General features: G+C 34.9%; 3 protein-coding genes across 5 annotated transcripts; all 3 read right to left on the reverse strand.

Moving 5' to 3' along the window:
* Nucleotides 1-497: 497 nt before the first annotated feature.
* LOC142613380 (uncharacterized protein At2g24330) lies at nucleotides 498-6,724 on the reverse strand. 2 transcript variants are annotated; one of them, XM_075785712.1, is made up of 6 exons: nucleotides 6,214-6,724; nucleotides 5,752-6,062; nucleotides 4,115-4,259; nucleotides 2,411-2,520; nucleotides 1,299-1,725; nucleotides 498-1,138 (listed from the first exon to the last, which is right to left on the reverse strand). In XM_075785712.1, the coding sequence occupies exons 2-6, from the start codon at nucleotides 6,034-6,036 to the stop codon at nucleotides 795-797; spliced, it is 1,311 nt and encodes a 436-aa protein (XP_075641827.1). In that variant the 5' UTR covers nucleotides 6,037-6,062; nucleotides 6,214-6,724; the 3' UTR covers nucleotides 498-794. The 2 variants fall into 2 exon arrangements, with proteins under 2 accessions (XP_075641827.1, XP_075641828.1); XM_075785713.1 differs by having other exon boundaries at nucleotides 5,752-6,053; nucleotides 6,214-6,541.
* A 2,654-nt stretch (nucleotides 6,725-9,378) lies between these two features.
* Nucleotides 9,379-13,583, reverse strand: LOC142611852 (uncharacterized). Of its 2 annotated transcripts, none has more exons than XM_075783992.1 (6): nucleotides 13,442-13,583; nucleotides 13,206-13,357; nucleotides 12,908-13,096; nucleotides 10,477-12,107; nucleotides 10,173-10,343; nucleotides 9,379-9,721 (listed from the first exon to the last, which is right to left on the reverse strand). In XM_075783992.1, the coding sequence occupies exons 1-4, from the start codon at nucleotides 13,445-13,447 to the stop codon at nucleotides 10,685-10,687; spliced, it is 1,770 nt and encodes a 589-aa protein (XP_075640107.1). In that variant the 5' UTR covers nucleotides 13,448-13,583; the 3' UTR covers nucleotides 9,379-9,721; nucleotides 10,173-10,343; nucleotides 10,477-10,684. The 2 variants fall into 2 exon arrangements, with proteins under 2 accessions (XP_075640107.1, XP_075640106.1); XM_075783991.1 differs by having other exon boundaries at nucleotides 10,173-10,377.
* A 1,754-nt stretch (nucleotides 13,584-15,337) lies between these two features.
* LOC142613673 (cryptochrome DASH, chloroplastic/mitochondrial) lies at nucleotides 15,338-22,388 on the reverse strand. The gene is made up of 13 exons (XM_075786118.1): nucleotides 21,912-22,388; nucleotides 21,162-21,301; nucleotides 20,815-21,030; nucleotides 20,568-20,699; nucleotides 20,367-20,441; nucleotides 19,687-19,803; nucleotides 19,552-19,598; nucleotides 18,769-18,845; nucleotides 18,484-18,559; nucleotides 17,921-17,990; nucleotides 17,706-17,829; nucleotides 16,400-16,449; nucleotides 15,338-15,851 (listed from the first exon to the last, which is right to left on the reverse strand). The coding sequence occupies exons 1-13, from the start codon at nucleotides 22,336-22,338 to the stop codon at nucleotides 15,651-15,653; spliced, it is 1,752 nt and encodes a 583-aa protein (XP_075642233.1). The 5' UTR covers nucleotides 22,339-22,388; the 3' UTR covers nucleotides 15,338-15,650.
* Between the last annotated feature and the right edge of the window lie 467 nt (nucleotides 22,389-22,855).

Genomic DNA, 22,855 nt, shown 5'->3' on the forward strand with positions numbered 1-22,855 from the left:
GAAAAATCTGATATTTACTAAAAATTTAGAGTAAATCTAGGGAGAAAAAATTAATTCAATTGCACTAGAAATATTATGATTTTCTTTTTATAGCTAGATTCTTTTTTCAAGATATGGACATTTTACAGTTCAATTTTTTTATATAGAAAGTTTTAGTCAATGTTCTTTTGTTTCCTCTTGTCAAGCTTCTATACTATGATTTATCCATAATACATTTCAGATCAATTCAGATAACATCTTCAGTAATGAATATGTTCTTAGAACGAAATAAAATTGACTGATCACAAAAATTCACTCAGATACATACAAGCTGTAGTGACTGTTTTTCTTGATTAATCAATATGGCTTCAAAACACGAGCAAGACTGAGCAACTAATAAAATATTTATAAAAAAAAACATCAATATATTTTATTGAAACATAATTTATTAAAAAAAATATAAAGAAGTTTAAGGACAATGAATAAAAAATAAATAAAGCGGAGTAAAATCAAGTAGATTTTGAAGCAAAAAGGAGGAGAATTTTCTTCTTTTCCATCAGGATAGGATTTAAAAAAAGAAAAAGAAGAACACGCAAACGATTTCCATAATTACAAGTTTACAATCAACATCAACACGTAATCTATGTATAAATCTGAAAGCACAAAAAGTTCCTCGTAGGTAATCTCATCTCAAATACCAAATAGAAGTAAATCAACTGAAAATCCAGCACTCCTTAGAAATAATAAACAAAAAGGCCCTAGTGAAGAAAATAATCTGTCTCCCCTAATTACGTAGTTCCACTCAAATATGCATTTCAAGTATCTATATGCTCGGAGGTTGCCCCTTTAGTTACTTCCTCAATCTCTGAACCAGCTCTTACAGTGTTGTTACTTGTCAGACCACTCTCACTCGCAGAACCACTGGCATTGTCGAACGAATCATCAGTGCCCTGTGTTCTCAAGGAGCCCAAATTAGGGGTACTAGGACCAGAAACTCTGGCATTGTCCATCACATCACCACTGCCCTGTGTTCTCAAGGAGCCCAAATTAGGGGAATCCAAACCAGAAACTTGCGCCTCTGACTGGTTTGGCCTATTTAAGGCATGACAGTGTGGGCAGTAATATGTAATGTATGGGAAATCCTCCTTCCTAGCAAGCCCTGCACAAAAACAATACATGAATTTGCTTTCTCCATGCCACCACATTCTGCAGATAACACAGCTAACACAGTGGGAAGTGCATGTCTGTGCAGGTGTGCATCGTCAGGTGTTTTTTTTTTTTTTTTTTCTATAAAAAGAGATGGAACCTTTGACACTCACCATTGTGCATATGGCAGTTGCCACAAATGAGCGCATAAGACTGTGTTGGATCCTCGCCCACAAGCATTGCTGCTATTCGAGCAATCCATCCTCCATCAATTGTGGCTGATCCTTGATGACTGTGATGACTAACTACCAGCTGATTATGCTCAGAAGTACGAGGATCAACCTCAGTTCCCTCAGAATGAGCTGTTTCTCCATCAGAATGATGTAATTGAGAAGTCACCATACTATTGGATCTGGGGAGAACTTGTTTTCGATTTCGGAGCCCACCAGATTGCACCAATTCAACATCACTGCTTTTCCCTGTTGGCGCTTTAAGCTTAGACTCATCTCCAACTTGTATGTTCAGGCCCGAGTCTGCACCCAACTTAGATGCCAGGACAGTTGCAGCAGCTGCCTTTGCTGCTGGGTCAGTGTCATATCTCTGCACAGAAGAGCTTACACTAAGTACAAAATATGTACACCCCCCCCCCCCCAAAAAAAAAAAAAAAACTATAAAGTGAGGCTCAGAGAAACACCTCAAGGCTCAACCATGAGGTTTCAGCTCATAGTATGCCTTGCAAAACAAATCAAAAACAGATTCTACCCAACCATATATATAAGGTCATTCTACCCACTAAACTGATTTTTCTTCAATAAATATTTAACATGAGATTTACTTCATTCATAATTTCTTCACAAGCATTAGAAGAATCATGTATTTTCTAGGTGGAAGCTGACTCTTTTTAATTATCTAGACATTACACAAATTTTCCATCAATGCATATTCTGTCATTCACAATATAGGCAACTGAAACTTCAAACTAACCCTCCTGCTGCAATTTCCTACAATTCCATAATTTAATATCTTTCTTTTGATATAAAACAGACAATTACTTCATAGAAACATGACAGGTGAACCTCACACCAAAGATTTCTACAATTGTTAACAACTTGTTTAAAATTCTTTTTGAAAAAAGAGGGTGAAATTATGCATCAAGGCTAAATCCTCAAGCTTTGCAATTTTAATAAAAATTAACAGCACAATAGTCTACAGAACTCAACAAAAAGTTCTAGACAAGACAAAGAATGTTGAAAGTGATACAACAGGACTAGCTTCTAATAACAACCTGAATGAGTTGCTGAGTGGTGTAATAATTTGTCTTCTCTTTAAGCTCATCAATTTTCGCTTTCCTTTCAGCTCGGAGCCTGTCCAGAGTTTTCTCATCCTTCCGATTGCCTATTCAATCACATGATGAGATACAAATCATTATTATGCAACTTCAATACAACAACCACATCATTTTTTTTTTTTTTTTGCATAAGTAACAACCACATCATAATGTACCACTGAAAAGTTAACATAAGGCTTTGAGATAAAAACCAGCACCATGTACTCAATACCTCATGATTATAAATCACCACCTAATTTTATTTCTAAGAAAATCAATAGCTTTTTTTTTTTTTTAACTTACCAATTAAAAAAAATGCCGGTCTGAAAACTAGGTAGGAATCGCTACCTAATTCTCAGACTGGTATTTTTTTTTTTTATTGGTAAGTTATAGACGCACACAGTAGGTCTTGAACACACAACCTCATCCTTCTTGCCCTTACAAGGGAAGGGACACTTGAGCTAGAGCTCATTGGCCTTTATTTATTTATTTTTGTTGACCAGTATGAACTTTTAAATAATTCTCAATCAAAAAAATGGTTTTGAAAGTGAATGTGTTTATAATACAAAAGATTATAATTTAATCAACAATCAAAACATGCATTCCTTGAAATCTTAGCAAGTAGTGCTTCTGTATGGGCTTCATAGAATATAGAATTGGATGTGCATGAAATCTGGTTATCTTTAAACTCACAGTTTACATAAAGTTCATAGACAGACAGACAGACAGACAGACAGACAGACAGAGCAACAGGATGTGTATGCCAAAAAAATAGAGTTTTTTAGTAATAAATAAAAGCTGAAATGTCTCATATTTTACATAAATACGTATCAGCCAAGAGTATCACACTGTTTTAAAATGAGTATCAAGCAGGTTACCACCATCCTATGAGAAAATTAAAAATTTTGATAAGTAAAGAATCAATTTGTCGTAAGAGAAGAATACTCTGATACACAAGAAGTCTACTACAGCAACTCCAGACACAAACAAAAATTATAATCTAAAAGTTTAGAATATCAACAAACAAACAAAGAAGAATGAATACTGACAAATACTTTCATCAGTATAGCCTTCCAAATTTTGCAATATCTAGCCAGACCACACTTCCTTTGCCAGCAAGCGATGGCATCGCCCATTTAACCCCAAATAAAGAAAAGACCAATGACCAGACCAGAGTTCTCCTCCTGCTACAAAATAATGGAGTAGGAGATGATCTACTATTTCCCACTTTCCTCGCACATGCAACACCAATCTTCTATAGCTACACCCCTTTTATTACAAAGCCTATCCACTGTCAAAATCTTCCACAATGCAGTTGTCCAACCAAAAATGCAACCTTGAGCAGAATCCTTGTTGTCCATATATTCTTCAATGGAAACCTATGATCCCAGTTTCCACTCAAAACTTTATAGTAGGAACTAGCATCAAATATTCCAAAACGTGATAAGAGAAAATGCTAAGAGACTTCTTAAAGCATGGGAAAGAGCAACAAACTCTATAAAGTGTAATTTGGAGCAAAATTGTCAAATTAGGTAGAGCTGAAGTCTTGTGGGTACAACAAAGTTTTGTGGGATAAATAAAAACAAAGATTTAAAGTGCGCAATGGACATGTAATAGACAAATTTTGAGACAACAATCTAGATGTAAAGTTGAGATACTTACACATCCTTGTGAAGCTTACAAACGCCGAATACGAAGCAGAAGATAAAGCAGGCAAAAGAAACATTGGAAAAATCCGAAATGCTCTCATCTTCCAGTCCAAATCCGTTGATCTTGTTGTCATAATTGCATAACCAATGGCAATAACCTGAAAATTGAAACTAATTTAGGTAAAACCCAAAACATCTATTTTGTTTGACGGATTTTAGGGTGGATGGAAAATGGGGGGAAGCAAAGAGAGGAGAGATGGGTGTTTTCACCTGTTCTTTGAGAAAACAAGAAGGGAAGAAAAAAGGGTGGGAGGGTTTTTTTTTTTTATAGGTAATGTAAATATTAAAAAGTAGCCAACCCGAGTACATTGGGAATGTACTATGGGGGCAAAAATCAGGAACCAAATATATTGCACATACATTACAACAAGTCCATAATAAATTTAAAGTACGCTTTTTGATTTTTTTTTTTTTTTTTTTTTTTTGATAGGTAGGGTACGCTTTTTGATAAGTATTGTTATGTAGGACGCTATTGCATTATCCATGTTGCTGTAATAAACCTTCAATGGGCATTATTTTTTTTTATCAGAAAAAAGTAAATAATTCAATAAAAGATTATAAAAAGTGAGTCGTAGCATACTTCCTGTATGACGCAGAACATACAAAGAAACTGAAAATAAAATTCAGCATGCAGTGATACTATCTATGAAAGAAAACAAATGAGAAGCATAATCAGGAGAAAAGGAGTGAGCCTGGCCATGAAAGTAATGCGCCCACTAGCTGCGTCTTAAGAAGGAGAAATGAAGAATCTTTATCTTCAAAGATATGTGAATTTCTTTCAATGGACAAAATTACTTGTTATATGACGAGGGCATAACAATAAAATTGTGTACATAATTGAAAATGGCCACTTTCTAATCCTATTATCATAGGTCACTCATCATTTCCTATTGTTCATAAGTGAGAATATACATGCATGTCTCTTTACAGGTTTGTCTATTGTGGTTAGTTTGGCAGGAACATAATAACCATATCTTTGATAATAATGAGAGATCCTTAGATCTTTTAAAACATCTTCTTTTTGGTGCTTTATTTCAGTGGGCTCATATTTGGGGTTTTACACAATGTATTTCAATTCTGCTTTCCTACGATCTGTTAGCTATAGCTCTTGAGCTTTTTGTATTTTCTTCCTGTCCAGAGAGTTCATCATCATGTGTCCATTTTTTCAATAAAATTAGTATTATATATAACCAAAAAAAAAAAAGTCTCTTCACAAGTTTGTGTGTGTGTTTGTGTGAGGGTATCTAAGAACATACCAGACAAGCCAGTGTTTCAATAAAAAAACATTGAAATATAGCAATTTTTTTATAATTCAATAGTTACACAGTGGGGGAGGGGGGTTTTGAACCCTGGATGTCCCCATTGGAAGCACCAGAAGGTACCAACTAGTTGAGCTACAAAGCTCTTTGCTGAAATATTGAAAGTAATTCACTTCAACAACATTCACGATATGTAATTATGTCTATGTTCCAATATTTTTTTTTCCCTCTCTATTTCGCACTAAAAGAACTCGCATTGAACTAGAAGGACACCAAATCAAAGGCACAATCAAACACAATAATAACAAAGTAACAAACAAATAGAAAGTACCTCCAAAATGACAGAGATTACAATAAGATTCCGAGTCATCCTTCTCCAAGTATATGATCTCCGCTTCAATCTGGCAACAACAGCAGCCTCTTCCTTAGAAATGTACTGCAACCTCTTCTCGAAATCGTCGCCGTGTAATCTGAAGATTCCTTTCCAAACGCGAGAGAGAATTCCCTGGCGCTGCGTCTTCTTCTTGTCATTGCCGTCGGTAGTAGCAGCAGCCGCAGCAGTACTAGTACTAGCGTCTTTGTTCTCACCTTCTCCAATCCCTTTGTCCTCCGCCATTTTCTTCCCCTCCAAATCTACGAATACTACAATAATATTAACCAAACAAAAAAAAAATTTGAGACTCCTAACCTAGATATAAGCTCAAACTATAACCAAATCCAAAAAAAAAAAAAAATTGAAGGAGACGATCATGAATCCGAAAACGAAGGAAAAGAGAATAGATCTAGAAATTACCAGAAAACTTTCTTCAAGATAAGTAGCTTCAATCAACGAATCTCAATCTTCTTCTTCTTCTTCTTCAGATCTCAACACACACACACGGAGGGAGAGAAGGGGTAATGATGAGAATCGGGAAATGAAGTCCGTGTGGGAAAAGAAACGTAAGAAGGAGTAATTATTATGCTATGGAAAAACGAGGCATCTAAGAATGAGTACGTGAGTGTGTGTGAGTTTGTGTTTGTTTCTTGAGAAAATCAAAAATGGTTTTTTCAGAAATGTTTAAGGAAAGGAAGGGAGGGGAGAGGGGTTGGGGGTGGGTAAAGGCTATTGCCTATTTGGGCTTACGCTTTCGGCTAACGCGCTGCTGCCACGCACGTCGAATAGCTTCAACAACGATTTTCAGTCAATTTCTTTTTCTTTTTCTTTTTCTTTTTTTGTTGACAAATGCTATAAATAACAGAGAGACTTCGATTCCACTCAATTTTCATTTCCCAATTCTCATGTTATTCTTTCTCCCCACTTTCAACGCCTTTGCCTTTCTTCATTTTCCCACTTCTAGAATCTGTCTTCATTTTCTTTTATTTTTTTACCCAAGCTTTTTAATCTCGATTTCAGCGTTGACTCTCCTGTTATTTTAGACAAATGGTTGCCATTAACTGGGCTGTCACTTTCCACTTGTGTAATTTTATTTTAGTAAATAAAAACAGTGACTCATTTTTCATTAAATGTTTTTCAAAGTTGATGATTAATGCATGCCTCAGACTTTTTTAAGTGAAAAAAATGTTTGGTAGATAAGAAAATGTTTGGTTGGGATTTTTCAGATTGGTGTATTGTTTGGTAGCTAAGAGAGTGCAAAAATACACAAGAAAATTAAAGATTTTTTTTAAATAATTTTTTTTATTTTTTCTTAAATTAAATTTTCCAGTTTAGTTTTTTGTTTGACATGGGCTTTTCTGTTGATATTAAAATGCTTATGTGGCCTTTTAAATATTAAATATTTGATTTTATATTTTTTTTTTGGCGTATATGTCAACAAAGCACGCTGTTAACCACGTAAGCATTTTTTGCTAGTGAGTTAATGGTAAGAATCAAATTGACTCTAAGTTAAAAATAACAAGGACCAAATTGACTTCTACAAAAATGTAAGAACCAAATTGACCGTGACTTCAAAATGTAAGAACCAAAATAATGTTTTAATATATGCCGTCGAATTCTTTTAAGTTTTAAAAAATATTACCTAGTTCAATATATTTTTTAATTCCCCGTGAATTTCATCAAATTCAATTTGAATTCCTTTCTAAAAAAAATTTTGAATTACATTTTTTTTCTTATATTTTTTATATTAACAAATTTTCAAGATGATTAAGATCAATATCCATCTCATATATAATTTATACATTATTTATCCCTAATTCAATCAATTTTTTCAATTTTTTATTAATGGAAATAGACCCGCTTTACCATTTGCAACACAATAGGCTAATTTATAAGCACACACCAAAAAAAAAAAAAAACCTTCACTTGTTAGGTATCTTCAAAAATGGGTTGAACGACCCAACTAACTTCAGAGGAGTCATCTTTAATGGCTGAGAATTTAAGATAAAGTTGCATAAATCCCCTTTCAAAATCAACTCTAATTTCTTGGTTTTCAAAACTATAAGAAATAAAGGCTTCTCCCCCACACGATCCAAGGAACATCATAATTTGACCAAGCCGAAGCAGGTCGGCAAGCAATAAAGGAGAGTCTACTTATTAATCAATCCAGATAGCTACAAGAAAGACAGGTTTTGGTCTACATCAAAGTTTTTTTTTTTCACTAATGCTATATCAAAGTTTATTTTAGTTACATCAGAGAAGCACTAAATATGAGCTGGAAAGTGAACACTCGGGTTCTAATCCCACCACATGACTTAATTGACAAGAAAAGAAAATAAAGAGAGTAAATCCTTAACACTTGGGTTTTTGTAGCTCATTGCACTTACCATCATTTAACATCATTTGTGCGAGCTGGTATCTCATGCGCCTGGTGCATAAGAGATTTTTCACATTTGTACTCTCTCCACCGTGGACCAAAGTTTTTTTTTTTTTTTTTTCTTCGATCACCCTCTAATCTCTCAACTTTTCTCATGAACGCTAATGTTAGTTGATTTTACGCAAAAATATAAAGAATGACCCCTAGCAATGAATCAACATAAATTGGTAGAGGAAAAGGGCAAGGATGTTGTTTTGATTACTTTGAACAAACCCTGATGCAACATCCCCAGTCACCATTTTATCCTTGCAGTTAAAAATCTGACATTGATATCCTTTTAATGTTTTGAGAGAGAGATTACTCTGAATGTTACACCAAAACATTAAGCAGTGCTTGTGCCTCACAGTTAATTTACTTACAATCAGGAGTCAATCAAATGCTTCAAATTGATGGATTTGTAATCCAGGCAAGTTTCCAGTTTATAAGCAGAACACTTCTTGAACTTTTGGAAGTAAGAGGTGAAACACTGACCAATTATAAGTTTATAACTACTTGTCAACAATAACACTCAAATCCATGGGCTGCAGCCTCCTTCAATTATATTAACAATGCCAATGGTAAATCTTTGAATATTTTTCCATCTTAGAGCATCCATGTAACAACTTTTATATTCTTTATTATTATTTTTTTCCCTTTTTTCCTTTCATTTTACTGCATATGAAGAAATTGAATAACAACTAAATCTAAGAAGGGTGAGCATGGGAAGGTGTCTTAAGATCACAGGAGGCTAAAATTTGTGCAATTGATGGTAGGTTGCAGGACATAACTGTCAGTGGCATCCCAAGAAACAGTAATATTCATAAGTAGTCCATAAAGCTTACATCTAATGGAAAAAGAAGAATGGGTTGAAATGTGAAATCTTGGGTTCAACACTCACCGGGTGCATGTGTAACCTTTTTTCTTTTCTTTTTTTATTTGTCTTTTTGTTAATTCAAATGTTACAAGTGAGAGAGAGGACTTGAGTCCTAGTTCTCATAAAGGAAATCAGGCAATGCCATCGAGCTACAAAGTTCTTGGCACTAGGGTGCACATGTAACTTAAAATATAAATAAATAAAACATGCATGCATGCATGCACATGAAAGGGGAAAAGAAGCATTTTCCCCTTTCCAGCCTTTATGTTCAATGTTGCCAAAGAAAGAAGGAAAGAAAAAAAATAATCTTATCAATATTTCCTCAAAATGATTCACTTTTCTTGTATATCAGAAGTCAAGCATATCCTTTTTTTTTAATCCATAAAGTAAACTATCACAGCCCTTAGATTTCTAAATAAACAATTCAGTGAGAGAACAGAGTCTTAAGAGGAATTTGTTAACAGTTTTAGAACCTATAACTACTGCACCATGCTACAGTAGAGAGACCATATTCTCCTATTTGTGATGAAAGGATGAAGAATTAAAGTGGTGTATTCCAGTTGCGTGTACAGATTCAGTCCCTGTATGAAATTTTGTCACATGCCTGGTGCTGTTTCCTTTATTTCTAATTATATGTCCTGCAAAAAATAACACCAATCCAAATCTATAATATACATTAAAATTTTTTTTTTGATGCTTGAATATATGAATACACTTCATTCTTTCCTTAAAAGCAAAAGAATATTGAATAATCCAGTTCTTCTACCTGTTCAATTTTTAAAGTATTTATATCATGTGCACCAATATACACAATCCACAAAATAAAGTCCCCCAAATTCAATAAAGACAATAAACAGATTTGGATTAATTTTTTTAAGGCTACAGGAAACAGAGTTATTCTTATTTTAATCTTAAATCTTCAGGGTTTTCCCGAAACTAGCTTAAAGGCACAAAGCAGCACCTATCATGTGCAGTTACCAGGTCCAACCACAAAAAATCTCTCTCTCTGGTGTGGGGGATAAGTCTAACTGATCCCAGCATCTAAATCATGTTATGACTAGCAGCAGCAACAATTTTGAAGGTGCTTACCTGATTATGATGCTGCTGACCATCTGAACCTGTGATTTACAGTTATCTCATCCAGCAAACCTTTGCTCTCTCAAATATGACGATTACTTCACCAGTAGTGTGTAGGCAAGATGCACTCCAGTGATCCCAATAACATCTGCGTATGAGTGGCCCTTGCATTGCATTTCCCATCTAAATCAAATAATGATGATGATAATGATCAATCCTATGAAAATAAGAAAGAGAATACATGAGTGGAGGGCTAGGTTCGAAACAACAGACCTAACATATAAGTGGCAATCAATACAAAAATATTTCAACATACCAAAAAGAATGCATGGAACATTCAGAAAGACACATGCATTTTTGAAGAGTAGATGGAAGTTTCAAATTCACCACAAGCAAAAAATGCCACCATCATATAGAATTCTCCAAGGCAGAAGCTCTGAATTGCAAGCTAAAGTTGGCCCTTATTTTCCAGGATCAACTCCATCATGCCTTTGCATAAATAAAGTCCATTAAAGATGACAATCTCATTTGCCCCTAGTTAACCACTTCTGATAGAGGTCAAATGCCATGTCAGGCTCCCTCAGTCTGCAGTACTTCTTAATAAGTATCTGAAACGGAACATGATCAATTGGTAAACCAGATCTTTGTATCTTCGCAAAAAGCTCTAAAGCTTCCTTCATGTTGCCTCTAATACAGTGACCTCTAATGAGTTCAGTGTAAGTTATTATATCAGGATCATATCCCCTTCTCAGCATTTCATCATTTAATTGAAGTGCTATACGGATGTGCCCTACGTTACAAGCTGCGCCTATCAATAAATTATAAGTAACAACATCAGGATAAAGGCCAGACAGAAGCATCTCCTTCTTAAGAGAATAAGCATCAGCAATGTTCCCTCCTTTTACTTGTGCATGAATCAGTGCATTATAGGTAAACACATTTGGCCGAACACCAAAAGCCAACATTTTATCTCTGATGGAGAATGCACTACCAAGATCTCCACATCTTCCATAACAATCAATTATTAGGTTCCATATGTGAGGCTCGGGCACTATTGAATGTTCTAGCATAAAAAGAAGATACTCATGAGCTCTGATGGCATTTCCATAAACACATAAGCCTTGAATAATAATTTTGTATGAAATGGGATCAGGATTAACTCCCAAGCTTGACATAACACCATAGATATAAGAAGCCTCATCAAATTCTTGAACTTTGCAAAGAGCAGATATAAGAGTATTATAAGTAAAAACATCAGGAAGTACACCTCTTTTAAGCATATCACAGAAATACCTATATGCAAGGTTCATGTGCCGACTCAAACAAAATCCATGGATAAGGACATTATATGCAACAACGTCAATTCGGGTATTATTTTGGGCCATCTCATCCCAAAGACTAAGAGCCTGAGCCATATCTCCACTCTTAAAGTAACCATCCATAAGTATGGTTGAGGTAATTAAATCTGATGTTCCATTGTCATTATCTTCCTCTAGTATCTCTCCAAGAAGTTTCCCAGCCTCCTCCAAAAGACCTCTCTTGCACAATGCATGTACAAGTATGTTACACGTAACTCTATTTGGGATAATACCACAATTAGCCATTGTAGAGAAAAGATAGAGAGCTCTATCTACATTATTCATGAGGCAATAACCCTTGATGAAAGTGTTGAATGTGGCACAATTGGGAGCGGGACCCATTTGTACCATCTCCCTAATTAGCCAATCTGCCTTCTCCAAGTCACCAGTTTTACACAGGCCATTTACAAGATAATTGTGTGTAAATACATCAGGTACAACACCTTTATGTATCATTTTTCTTCGAAGCCATAAAGCCACACCCACCTTACCCTCCAAACACAAATTCCTAATTATTTGTGCATGTTCAACATAATTTACTTCCAAAGCGCACCCTTGAACGCCAATCTCTGCCAGAGTTATGCTTTCCCTGCATAATTTAAGGTAAAAACAGAAGACATGCTATAAACTCTAGAATCATATAACAAATAATAAGAATATTGTCAGACATATTCCAGCATAACTAATCGAAAGCTCTTGCATGACTGAACTCATTCGCCAGACTTGACAAACATTCCTCAACAATATTTAATATCCCATTGTCACAAAAGGGAGTCAAAAACCAATGAGCAATTGCATCTTACAAACCTTTTTTTTTATATATATAGGCATCTTATTCTTACACACATTTAGCTGTACATGTCAAATATTTTCGATTTTTGATGCCAAAAGCCTTGTGGGTCAGTGGCATTCCTGCATTCTTCCCACAGGAAAAACCAGGGTTTGAATTCCCTCCCTCATTCTTTCTAATCAAAAATATATCGATAAATAAATTAAAAATTATATATAAAAAAAAAAAATTTCTTTAGTTGCTGACATTGACAAGTAGAATATATTTAAGTCAGTCATTCAATAGGACCGTTTAATTCTAGAAAAACCGAACTTGTCAAAACAAAGACATCAAGCTTAAGGCAACTAATATAACAAACTAACATTCTTTCTTTCTTTTACTATCGAAAAACCAAAATTTTTACACTATCAATTGCTGAAACTCCTCTGGTCATATCCAGGTATCAATACTCCTTCCCAAGTAACATTATCCATCATCATATAATGGTAATTTTAAGTCCCTTGCATCAGTCTATTCATAAAAATACTGAGAGAAACAAAAATGAACCTTTAGCATTGTATTTGTACCCAACACATTTTATAAAAAAAAAAAAAACTAACCTCATCAATTTCAAACGTTCCAAACTGTCCTTTAGCATTGTATCCAACACATTGAAAACAGCATATGGATCCCCTTTATCATCTTTCTTCTTCGAAAGCCAGTCTCGAGCTCTCAATTCGCAACGCTCACCAATCGTTGCCAACAGATCCTCGAAAGAAGGCGGCATTATATCCTCATTCCCACAACTCCTTCACAAATTAATGTTAAGAAAAACAAATAAAAAATTACACGCTCACAAATTCACCCAAAGTAAAAAAAGAGTGTGAAGGGAGTAGAGAAAGAGTTAGTAAAAGTTACTTGGCATTTGAATCGAAGTTGGTGTTGAAGCAGAAAAGATTGGCGAAGAGGTGAGAAATGTCGTGTTTGATGGAGTCTAGGGCTCGATTCAAGTATCGTAGAACAACGATGTGGGACGCCGAAGACGACGATTCTCCACACCCAATTAGTAGCTGAAAGAGAGATAGAGACCACATTTCAATCAATCAGAGAGAGCCAAAATACAAATCCAAATACAGGAAATTTTTTATACTCACAGCCATTTGCTGTGCTCTCTCTCTCTTTCTCTGACTATAGGTGGTAGGTGCTGGCTGCTGCTTCTTTGGTTAGTCAATCCAGGCTTCACGGCTGTGTCGCGAGGCGATACACCCTGCTAGATTCTTTACATCTTCATTTTTGTGTTTCCCATATATGTGTTTTTTTTTTTTTGGGGGTGTGGGGTAATAGAAGCACTTGGGCCAGACTGTCCCAATTTGTTTTCGGCTATAGGCCTGTAGCCTAATCCAATCTCTATTTTTCTGGGTTGTCTAAGGCCTTTGGATTGTTATTAGATAAAGAGTCCCAACCCAAACCAGATTATTACCCAACATAACATAAGCCAAATTTTTATTTTTATCCAGGAAAAATTTTGGATTTCTTTCAGTCCACTTCGGTCTATTTAGTCCATTTGATCCAATTCGGTCCATTTCGATTCAATTCGGTCCACATCAGTCCACTTAGATTAGGTCCTATAAGGTGCACTTACAAAAAGAATAAAACTTTGCCTCAATTTCATTAAGAAAATGTGTAATGCTTTCACTTTTAGAAGAAATTCTTAGAGCAGAATGGAAATCTTCTTATCACGCCACAAGCCCTTTTTTTTTTAAAAAAATGTTATCTCATATCTTAAGCTCAAACCTTTTCTCTCCATCACAACACCAAGTTTTTTTTTTTTTTTTTTTTGGAAAAGATTATATTATTATTATTATTATTATTATTGTAAAGTTGTAATTTACAACTATTTTGTGTTGGCTTTAATTCTGTGCCAAATTTTATTGTAATTTATTCAATCATATTTCCTTGTATGTATGTCGGTTTTTAATTGTAAGGGATAAATGTGAAAGTGTGTGAAGACTCAAGCTTAAAAGGATGAACAAGTGGATTTTGAGAGTGTCTCGCGGGAAAGGTCATCTTGCAAAGAACTTGCGAAACATTCTCTTTGGCAAAAAGTTATATTTTGTTTTACCAAGGCTTTACCTACATTATATATACTCTCATTACCCACAAATTGTAAAGAGTGATTTTCAGAGAGAAAACCCTTGAAAATACACTTGAGAGTTAGAAATTGTTATACCCACAATCATCTACACATTTCCTTGTGGTTTTCCTCAACTCCTACCTCTCCATCTCTAGATCCTTGAAAGGTTGATAGCCCAAACACTTACCACACCCATTCTAAGTGTCAAGTGAGATTTTGGTGCTGTTGAGAAGTATTAGAAGGAGTCATTCATTAGCAAATGCAATCAGGATGAATTGCGGGATCCGGAAAGTTAGAGAAGACAAAGTTCCGAGAAGCCAGTTGGTAGTAGGAGCTTGGAGGGCTCAAGTACATCGAGTAGACTAAGCTTGAAAGGTCTTTTATTATTCATGTACTCTAACTTTATTCTTTAGTAGATCGATTTCGACTTGGAGGGTCACGAAAAGGTTTTTCACTGAGTTTTTCAATTTTCTCTTTTCTCTTCGATAACATGTCTCGGTGTTATCTTGTGTTTATATCTCTCTTCCCTACTCTTAAGCTTTCCTTTTATTGTTGATATTGGATGAATATAGCTTAGGGTAGTGTTATCAGCTGTTTGCACTCATTTACTCTTGTTCCGCACTTAGTCTAAGTTAGAGTAAAAACAATCTAGCCATATTTTTTATTTGGGAATCTAAACAAGTTCTTGTGTTTTTACCCAAATCCGAGCTTTCAATTATTATTATTAAAAAGATTGGCATAAGATGCTCAGTTCTCAGGTACAGTAGCTGCTGCTGCTGATCAACATAATGATTACAATGGCTACCATATATGTGGAAGGAAACCAAGGTTGGTATTGGTGATATTGAAGTGAGGCAGTGTTTCACAAGTGTTATACATACTTGAAGGAAACAAGCCAGCTTTGCTAGTTGTAAGATGTGCTCAATATCAAAATCTTACTATGTCCCCAACAATAGAGGTAGAGAAAATCCAGCAAAATGTCCTCTGAACCCTTACTTGAACTACAAAGCCTTTGTATTTAATGCAACAACCTCACTTATTTGCATCTATATGAATTCGAAAGCTTGCAAATGAAATATGATGCCTACGTTTCCTACATTGTCGAAGTTATAAGATATTAAACAGCATTGAGGAAAAACAGCTTACTGAAAAACATTCCTCATCACTCATATATTAGAAGCAGGACGTGCTGTATCTTCATCTTTTTCAAGTTTATCTATCATGCCCCTTTATTTTCTCCCTCTAAAATTGGTTCGTCTTGCAGCCAAAGCCATATCCTGACTACTGTGTTTACTGACAGTCTTGAACTTGAGTGGTACAACTTGCTCAGTATATGACTTCCCAGGAAAGTTCCTTTTATCTTTTGGAAGTGCTCGTAGCTGTGGTAACCAGTACGCCACATACTCACCTTCAGGATCATACGTCTGTGCCTGCAATTTTAGTATCTTAGGTATAGGTTACATGTCTATGCAAAAGTATGTGTCATTATACATGACAAGAGATTTTGAAGCTCCTATATCCTCTATCTTTGTGTCCTGATACACTCAACACACTTTTATATCTATAAAATAGTATTAAACTTCTCTATCAATTCAAATTTTATAACCTACATTTCTGTATAACTAAATCAGCATTACATCTTTTATATAGAAATCATGAAGGAGTTGGACGGTGCTGCTAATTTGGGTTGACTAATTGCAACTCAGGTATACAGTAGCATATTTCCACTTACCATTTAACATAAACAAGAATATCATAACTAAAGAAAAAGCTGTACTATATTCAGAAATTTAAGCGCAATATGTTTTAGTTTATTCCTGCTTTCTAATACCGAGGACAGAAAACAGACTTACCTCTTCCCAACCTGATCCATAAATGAATCTGATTTCAGAATAATAATATAAGAGCATCTGAACAGTGTTTATTGATTGTCTACCACCTCCCAGAAAGGAAAGAGAAATTGTATGAAAGCACTTACTTGCTTTGGGATGCTAAAGTAACGATCTTCTCTAGGGTCATTCCCAACTCCTAAACAAGAAGAACAAAGAATGACATGTTTATCAAAGGATCTCATTAACTGCAAATTTTAAAGGAGTAGCACCTGGCAGTTGCATTTCAAGAATATAACAGCGTTCAATAGTTTTTTTTTTGGGGGGGTCATGGATAAAATGTAGCTCTTAATGGTCAAGTCAAGTGGTTATCCAGTCAAATCAATAATATTTTGATACACATACTAACCCCCCCCCCCCGACCCTCTTTAGTATCATGTATTTCCTTTTGCATCCTCCATATACCACTTGTTTTGATATACTTACAGGATATCAAACCTTCTTGCCATAAATAAAGGACAAGATTGTAAGGGACAACTTGTACAAATGAAGTAAGAGATATCTTCCTTACTTCAGAAATATTTTTGTTTCAGATATGACGTGAACAATTACAAAGGCTTGTTCAATGCTCTGCAGTTTTTCATTGTTTTCTTGTGTCTCCTATAAAATACAGAAAGTAGGTGCCATTTCTATATTACTATTATGTAAAGATCACCATGGATTGACATGAAAGTCAATTAAATTTTCCTATGTGCGTGTGTGTGTGTGTCCCCTCAGCCAAAAATTTTGCCACTTGTTAGTTCTTTTTTTTTTCTCACAACCTTAATAAATACCCCAAACCGCAGTAAAGATGGACTGGACCACATTTATAATGAAAAGAAGGGATTAACTACAATCTATGGGGCATTTTCTATGTGCACACTAGCCATCAAAAAAATTTACAATCAAAACTCGTAATCAAAATTAATTTCCAATGTCCACTCCAAGGTCTAAATTAATAGCTCAGTGTGTAGCCTATCTACCCCAAATTATGAGGTCATTTGCAATGTGTACCCTAAATTACAAAAATTCTATAGTTTACCCTTAACTTGGATGTTGAGGAACATTGCAAATTAATCACGAAGTAAGGTGTTAATTGTAACATTTTGAAATGTGAAGTGCACATTACAAACACCTCTGGGTAAATAATTAGAATTATCTCATGTCATGACTATCCTGTTGCATGTTATGTCCTAGGGTGCTACCAAGATGGTCATACAGTTCATATACAACTGACACTGATATACTTAGATAAATCAAATAATGTAAACTGTTTTCTCAGTTTATGAAGCAACAACTTTGAAACAACAACCTACAATATGCCAAAATACAGTCTTGCCTACACAGGGAAATGCTCAAATACACATACTTTTATGCATAAGTGACAATGGGAAGATACATGAAGATGAGAATCACCTGCTCCATATGTCCAATTTCCATAATTGGAACATGGATCATAATCCAAAAGGCATGTCTCAAACCATTCAGCTCCCAAACGCCAGTCAATACCCATATCTCGAACAAGAAAGGAACATACTATCTGGAGAAATAAAATTAATGATTGGTAATTTGGTAGACCATATAATTTATTGAGATTCAAAGAAGCAGTCTCAAGTCAGTCTTGAATTTACCTGCCGTCCGCGGTTTGACATGAACCCAGTGGTTGATAGTTCTTTCATGTTTGCATCTATGAGGGGGTACCTGGAAGTTCAACAACCTTAATTATGTAAATCATGGAGATATAAAATTTTAATGGGTTTCCAAAAACCTAATACTCAATATTTGACTACATTCCAGGGCATAAGATCAACCTGTTTCATGTACCATGAAACAGAAGAAAGAAAAGAAAAATAGAGGTGAGTACAGTAACATTAAGATAACAGATAACCAAAATAATACATATATATCAAGCAAAAAAGAAAAAAGAAATGAAAAAATAGAAGAGAAGTTCCATATTAGAGGGAATAAAATCATTAACACAAAGGCTATGATTGTTAGAGATTTCCTTCAGATAAGGGAGTGTCAATAAAATGTTACTTACAGAAAATGAACAAAAAAGAAGCAGGATCAGTACTAATGCAGCAGATATCAAAATAATACTCTTTCCATTTCCATGTGGCCATGCACATATATAAGTACATGCTGAAATGAAAAGAAGATAGCAACACAGACATTAGTGGAAGCAACAATATACCCTGTACGTCCATCTCTCCAGTACTCAAACATATTCTTGTCTTGGCTCCATCTGTGCTCCACTTTTCTTGGACCACCTTAAAAAAAAAAAAAAAGAACTTCAAATCACTCCATACAAGAAACACTTAACTTTAAGTCTTCAATATGATACTTACATTGATGTATAAAAGTTTCTAACACACACGCACTATATTATCCAACAACATTGCATTCAGTAAAACAAAGTCCAAATTTTCATGACCTGAACTGATTAATACTAGATGAATAAGATGGTTCTAATCTTTACCTAAATGGAAAAGGGAATTCCCATATTTGACTGATAGAAACCTGAAGTAGTCCCTCCACATCAATTCGAACAAAACCCTGTTGTGTTGAACATAGATTCAGGAGAGGAAGAGGAAAATATAAAAAATATCTGAAAAAGTTTAACCCAGCTGAAAGATTGGTTATAATCAGAATTTCCAGCAATCCTGCTTTCACACCAGTTCAATTTTGCAATTCCATAGTTAAGTTAACAAATTATCCTGAAATGTTAACTGAATAGCCTCTCAGCCTGCATGTGAACCTGGCACGTGGTAAGAGGCTTTTCCTTTCTTTCTTTCTTTTTTTTCTTTTTTTTGAGGAAAAAGAAATGCAGAGAGAGAAAAATATGCTGAAAACAGAAGTTCAAAACAAAGAAAGTAGAGAGAAATGGTCAAGGCTGGTTAAGAAAAGATATCATATGATGATATCTTTTGATGTCATCTCATTGCTAAATTATATATTTGTACTTTTCATTAAAATGTGAATTTTTATTAAACAATAATAATAAAGGAAAGGGGCATGTAGGAATTTTGGGACAGAAGTCGGTGATGGAAACTATCATGGGGTTTACTTAATGATAAAACACCCACACACATGCACATTGATTGAAATCAGCCACCACAAACTGGAGGAAAGTACCTGAATATTATTCACCTAAAATGGCTTAAACCACTTACAACTTAAGAAATTATGAATTCAATAGAAATATGAAATTGGGACAGAATTGAAATGTTGTCAATAAGTTTATCTTGAGAGAAAACCATACCAGTATGTGGAATTATTTGCTTCCCGTTCCTTTTCATACCTCTTCACCTATAAAAGTAAAAACTAGTCTCATTCTTCAAATTGTTGTATATCTATTCTGTGCAGTACAAAAGAAAAATTGAATGAAATTTTCAACCTCTTCATGTATGAAGCGAGGAGAGAGGCTTCCTGAAGCAAGCCACGGAGAGAATTTTGTTGAATAATCTGGTCCTAACATCCCATTTCTGGTCTCTTTGTAGATCCTTAGCAAGTCCTACATATACAAGAAAGCACGAATAATTTAGAAATCCACATAATTGATATTAATAGTGCTCCTTTAAACATCATAACTTTCTATTATAAATATGCTTAAGCAGCTATATCAAAAATTAAATTATTGCAACTGGTTTATTGTTTGATTTTGAAATGATCATATTGGCCTATCTTTCATCCCATGGAATTTTAAATGCCGCCCTTCATAATTGTTTAGTATCTGATGCACAAATCCGCAATTAGGATGGAGGTTACAGAAGAAATTTAGACTCATCACTCATCAATCAAACAGATGAGATGAAATCATGAAATCTATTTTCACAGTTCATGAATCGCACTAATCTCAATTTTTAATTTGATAGCTATTGTCCTCATAATTCTACATTCATAGAAAACTATTGGAATCTTTTTATTTTTATAATAACTATTGGAATCTAAAACCAACAACTCTAATGCAGCAATGTATTTAAGAAGTTAAATTTCCATGCTTGTTGCAATGTATTGTTGGCAGTCTTGCTTTCAAAACAAGCATTAACAGAAACATGATGAGAGATTTTCCCCTGCCTTCTTCCAAAAGTACTCATTCACCCTGCCCAGTGCTGCACTTTCACCCCCAACAAACTTCATTCCTTTGCTAACCTGTATTAAAAAGAAAAAAATATGGACTACATTATATTATGATGGAGGATTGTATCTCAAAATTTTTATTAGAGTGAAACGCAATTTATATCCGTGAAGCACAGATGCATGTATTAAAAATCCTACATTTTGCGATTGTGAGTAGACTCCAAGCTGATCCATCGAAGGAACACATCCCCAATCATCAATGCTTGGTGGCGGCCCAAGACATGTTGGAGTTCTAATGCAGCTCCGGATGTTGCATTTGGCTTCAACAGACTGCAAGTTTTACTTTGTAAACAACACTGCGACCAAATAAAATAGCTTTCCTACTTATCCATGACAAAATATAATGAACTCAAAACTAATGGAAAAGAATTATCAATCATCATGCCTTGCGAAACTGAGTATACACATCCGGTAAACTGCTGGTATCAAATGGGAGGTCATCAATGTGGTACATAGTGGTACCCCAAATAAGCTGTAACTTAGGGTTGTTAGTATTTCTTCTTGACTCTGAAGATGATTGTAGCACCACTTGTTGCAGACCTTTGCTGACCAATCTTTCGACATTCAACTCCTCACTGCAAGTTTCTTTTTGGGCATATACCTGGCTAGAATAAATCAGACTATAAACACCCATACTCCCATTTACTTCAATAACTCGGAATAGTCATATACTCATATCTAATCCATTCTTTCTACTAAAAAAATTCAAAATAAATGTGGGAATCACTTAACTGTGTGGGCTCCAAAAGCTTTTGCAAGAGAAGGGAGAATTTCCTCGGGCTTCCCATGTCGAATAAGCAAATTTAGGCCGTACTTTATCAAATTCTTTTTCAGGTCAGCCAAGCATTCAATAAGAAACTGCGCTCTCAAGGCTGCCAAGCAATCACTCCAATTTAATTTTTAAACTTATATACTCTGTTATACTAGAACAAGTCAAAGAAATTCACAAAGGTGCATGGAAGATCCTCAAAAATTTTTAGGTAACTCCACTGTGGAGTTCTTAAAATCATATCCATTCATTTTGAAAGAAGTGGATTAGATTCTACTACATTATCAATAATTTAAATAAATACCAAAATAAGAGTCATTTAAAAAAATGTTATGTGTTAAAATTCAATTCACTCGTTTCAAAAGGGATGAATAGGATTTTAGGAACTACATAGAGATGTAATCATGTAAATGAGCCGAGCCGAGTATTAAATTTCAAGCTTGTTCATTTAACTTTATTTCAAACACGAGCTTATCACCAAGATTACATATTCAAAGCTTGGTTCATTTTCTTGTCAAACAAGCTTAAAGCTCGTTCAAGAGATACTTGATCAAATTATTTTTTTACCATGACTAAAAAATTTATTTACAACTTTATAATATTATATACTTATCTTTCACTAAACAGGTGAATATAAACAAGCTTTTCTTCTGAACCGAGCTTTCAGCTTTGATTAAGAACTGTAGAAAAATCTGAACCAGATATAATATTACCTCCAGTTTTAGGGAATCCGAAGTGATAGGTGGTGCCGAAAAGGCGAGGATCTAAGCAATAGACTGGCAAAACCGAATCGGAGGAAAGCCAGGCCTTAAACAAAGCTTCATTGTCCAAGACTCTGAGATCATTTCTGAACCAAAGAATGGCGGTCCCTCGGCCAGTCCTGGAAGCTGAAGAGGATGAAGAAGAGTACCTTCGAAAGGTTTGATCGGAAATGCGGTGTGTTTCATCGGAGTCTAGTTCCGGAACCTGGTGGAATGATGTTGTTGAAGAAGAAGATGAAGCTGAAGGTCTCGCGATGGAATTCATGGTGTGGAAGTGGAAGTGAAAGTGAAAGAGAGTTAAGTTTGTGAATGTTGAATTTGATGGGATAATGAGCTTTTTCAGGGGAAGAGTTGGGACTGAGTAACGCAGAATAGTCATAGTGACATGTATGCACTATGCAGTTTGGATTTTGGAAAGAGAGAGAGAGAGAGAGAGAGGAGAGAGTTAGTTAGTTTAAGCAGTTGAGAAAGTGACACGTTGGCGTGGGAGTTTTGTATGACGTGGCTTTATGGCAACCAATGGACGAGTTCAACGTGGCTTTACGGCTCTCTCTCTCTCGTGTGGAGTAAACGACGGCCTTATTATAGTAGTGTTAAACGGTTAGTCGCATAAAGTTAAGGTAGTGATTGTTGGTATTTACAAATCCGCAACAAAGTATTGAACAAGGGAATTTTGCATGACTTATTAATGATCTAATAATTTATATCTATATTTATATGACATCATTTTGAACCACATTAGTGTAACATTTTGGTTTATTTCGGTATAATTTGGTCCACTTTTGTCTCCATTTAGGTCTAATTCGATCTACTTCAGTCTAATTTGGTCTCATATTGGACTAATTGAACATTAAATTGATTCTTTTTGTAGGTTGCATTTTCTAATTTTTAGCTCA

Source organism: Castanea sativa, chromosome 10 (assembly GCF_040712315.1).
Source record: "Castanea sativa cultivar Marrone di Chiusa Pesio chromosome 10, ASM4071231v1".
In the NCBI taxonomy this organism is placed as follows: Eukaryota; Viridiplantae; Streptophyta; class Magnoliopsida; order Fagales; family Fagaceae; genus Castanea; species Castanea sativa.

Bases quoted from the DNA above. Each gene is read 5' to 3' on its own strand.
- LOC142613380 (XM_075785712.1), bottom strand. From the start codon at position 6,036: ATGGCGGAGGACAAAGGGATTGGAGAAGGTGAGAACAAAGACGCTAGT. The intron at 4,260-5,751 runs GTACTTTCTATT...TTCAATTTTCAG, and splicing joins TAATCTCTGTCATTTTGGAG to GTTATTGCCATTGGTTATGC. The intron at 2,521-4,114 runs GTAAGTATCTCA...GTGATTGAATAG, and splicing joins TGTAAGCTTCACAAGGATGT to GCAATCGGAAGGATGAGAAA.
- LOC142611852 (XM_075783992.1), bottom strand. The intron at 13,097-13,205 runs GTAACTTTTACT...TAATTTGTGAAG, and splicing joins AACTTCGATTCAAATGCCAA to GAGTTGTGGGAATGAGGATA. The intron at 12,108-12,907 runs GTTAGTTTTTTT...TAAATTATGCAG, and splicing joins GAACGTTTGAAATTGATGAG to GGAAAGCATAACTCTGGCAG.
- LOC142613673 (XM_075786118.1), bottom strand. From the start codon at position 22,338: ATGACTATTCTGCGTTACTCAGTCCCAACTCTTCCCCTGAAAAAGCTC. The intron at 19,804-20,366 runs GCAGGGGAAAAT...TTGTATATGTAG, and splicing joins ATGAGTACTTTTGGAAGAAG to GACTTGCTAAGGATCTACAA. The intron at 18,846-19,551 runs GTATGGTTTTCT...TCAACACAACAG, and splicing joins GCAAATAATTCCACATACTG to GGTTTTGTTCGAATTGATGT.